We start from the raw sequence: 1759 nt of genomic DNA on the forward strand, positions 1-1759 counted from the left end.
GAGTCGGTTCCTTTCTTCCGTCCTGGGGGCACGGTGCACAGAGGGGCCATTGAGGGCTGGCATTGTCTGCCTGGCGCACCCAGCGCCTCCCCCTGGGTGGGCCACGCAGGGTCTGGCCAAGATCCCCTTGTCCCGCTTGGCAGTGGTCCTGGGTGGGGGCCTGGCAAGCAGGGCCTCCTGGGTGCAGCCCAGTACCCCACCTGCCCGTGGCCTTCCTGCCCCTGCTCCCACTCCCGGGGCACAAGGCTCCATTGTCCCAGCGCTGGCGGGCGGCCCCTCAACGCCTCCCTGTCGCTGGCAGTTGGGAAACTCCCAGCCATGGAGGTGGCAGGCTGGGGCATCCCAGGTGCCCTGTCCCCCAATAGGAGGGACTCCCTCTGTGAGGTTGCCTCCAGGGGATCCCCCGCTGCCTGTGGCTGTCCCGTCCTGGGAGCCGCTGGGTGAGGGGAGGCAGAGATTCCGGGCCCTGGAGCTGTCCCAGCCCCAGGAGGCCCATCCTCCCGGCCCCACCCGTGCCCCCGCCCCCCAGCAGGTGCTTGAGGCCCAGAGACCAGCTGCAGAACGGGAGGGCCTCAGGGAGGGGGCCTCTGAGGCTGTAGGGACTGCGAGGCCTGGAGGAGGCCCTGACCACGTCCGGGCAGCCCCACGGTGGTGGCTCAGCCTGAAGCCAGGAAAACCTCCGAGTCAACCCCTCTCCCCCACCCAGGGTGCCAAGCCAGCCACCTAGGCTGGAGGCGTCACGCCAGCGACGTGACTGCAGCCACCCAGCCTGTGGCTCCGCCGGCCAGGCCCAAGCTGCCCTCCGTCAGGGAGAGGGTGGGGGCAGGGCTGCAGTGTCTGCCGCCTGAGTTCCGGGTCCAGGCCCCTCCCAGACAGCTGCCCCCAATCCTGTCTCTTGCCCCAAACGAGATCCCAGGGGCCTCATCCCTGCCAGGAGGCTCTGCCTCCACCCAGCCCCTTGGGAATGCCAGCTCCCCCACACACACCCAGGTGGGCCTCAGGCCAGTTGGGGTACGTGTGTCCATGCCTGCCCGCCACTCGGCTCCTCAGTCCATCCCACAGTGATGGGTGCAGGGGGCAGGCGCAGGGGGCAGGGGCAGGGGCAGGGCCGCGGATCCCTTTGGGACCCTGCCGGGTTTGCCCCTTGCAGGCGCTGCAGCCCACAGGTGATCTTGGACGGGAAGCTGCTGACTGCTGCCTGCCCTTGTGGGTGAGGGGCTGGAGCGGGGCCCTTCTCCATTAGCCCCCATCCCTCCGTGGGCTCAACCGGCCCTGGGGGTGGAGGGCTCCCTCTGCTCCTGCCTCCCGGGCCTGGCTCTGCTGCGCCCCGGGCCCGTGACAGCTGACAGCTGCGGGGGACCCAGCGCTCGGCAGAGCTTCGGCCGTTACAGGCGGCAGGGGCTGCACAGAGAAAGGGCCGAGCGGCGAGGGTCGTGGACGGGAGAACAGCAGGTGGCAGAGGGGCGGGCCTCGGGGCAGGAGGCACCGCCCGGCGAAGTCCTGGCCGGGAAGGAGCTGCTGCCCTGGCAGTGGGGAGCTGGCCGGCTGGCCAGGGCCGGGTCAGGCGGGTGGTGCGAATGCCAGGCTACAGCCTGGGCCCCCCAAGCTCCATGAAGTCTGAGTCAGGGGCTGGGCGGGCATGAGGAAGGGAGGCCATGGAGGAGGAGGGGGAGTGGCAGAAAGACCCGGGACACAGCCTGGGGCAGGGTGAAGGGGTCAGGCTGCAGGGGGAGGAGGCGGGGCCTGTCCCCAATGAGAC

At 70.4% G+C, this 1759-nt stretch overlaps 2 protein-coding genes across 2 annotated transcripts in view; one reads left to right on the plus strand and one right to left on the minus strand.

Moving 5' to 3' along the window:
- Nucleotides 1-723: 723 nt before the first annotated feature.
- The window catches only part of IFRD2 (interferon-related developmental regulator 2), a 21682-nt gene continuing 20646 nt past the window's right edge, over nucleotides 724-1759 (minus strand). Inside the window, exon 13 of the mRNA XM_014539003.1 lies at nucleotides 724-837. Within this exon, the coding sequence (XP_014394489.1) occupies nucleotides 724-837 (114 nt within the window). The remainder of the gene's footprint in view (nucleotides 838-1759) is intronic.
- Nucleotides 1656-1759, plus strand: part of SEMA3B (sema domain, immunoglobulin domain (Ig), short basic domain, secreted, (semaphorin) 3B) — a gene marked incomplete at its 3' end in the record, with an annotated part of 9768 nt that continues 9664 nt past the window's right edge. The window contains exon 1 of the mRNA XM_014538975.1: nucleotides 1656-1707. Coding sequence (XP_014394461.1) covers nucleotides 1656-1707 — 52 coding nt within the window. The remainder of the gene's footprint in view (nucleotides 1708-1759) is intronic.

This window comes from Myotis brandtii, unplaced genomic scaffold, assembly GCF_000412655.1.
Source record: "Myotis brandtii unplaced genomic scaffold, ASM41265v1 scaffold207, whole genome shotgun sequence".
In the NCBI taxonomy this organism is placed as follows: Eukaryota; Metazoa; Chordata; class Mammalia; order Chiroptera; family Vespertilionidae; genus Myotis; species Myotis brandtii.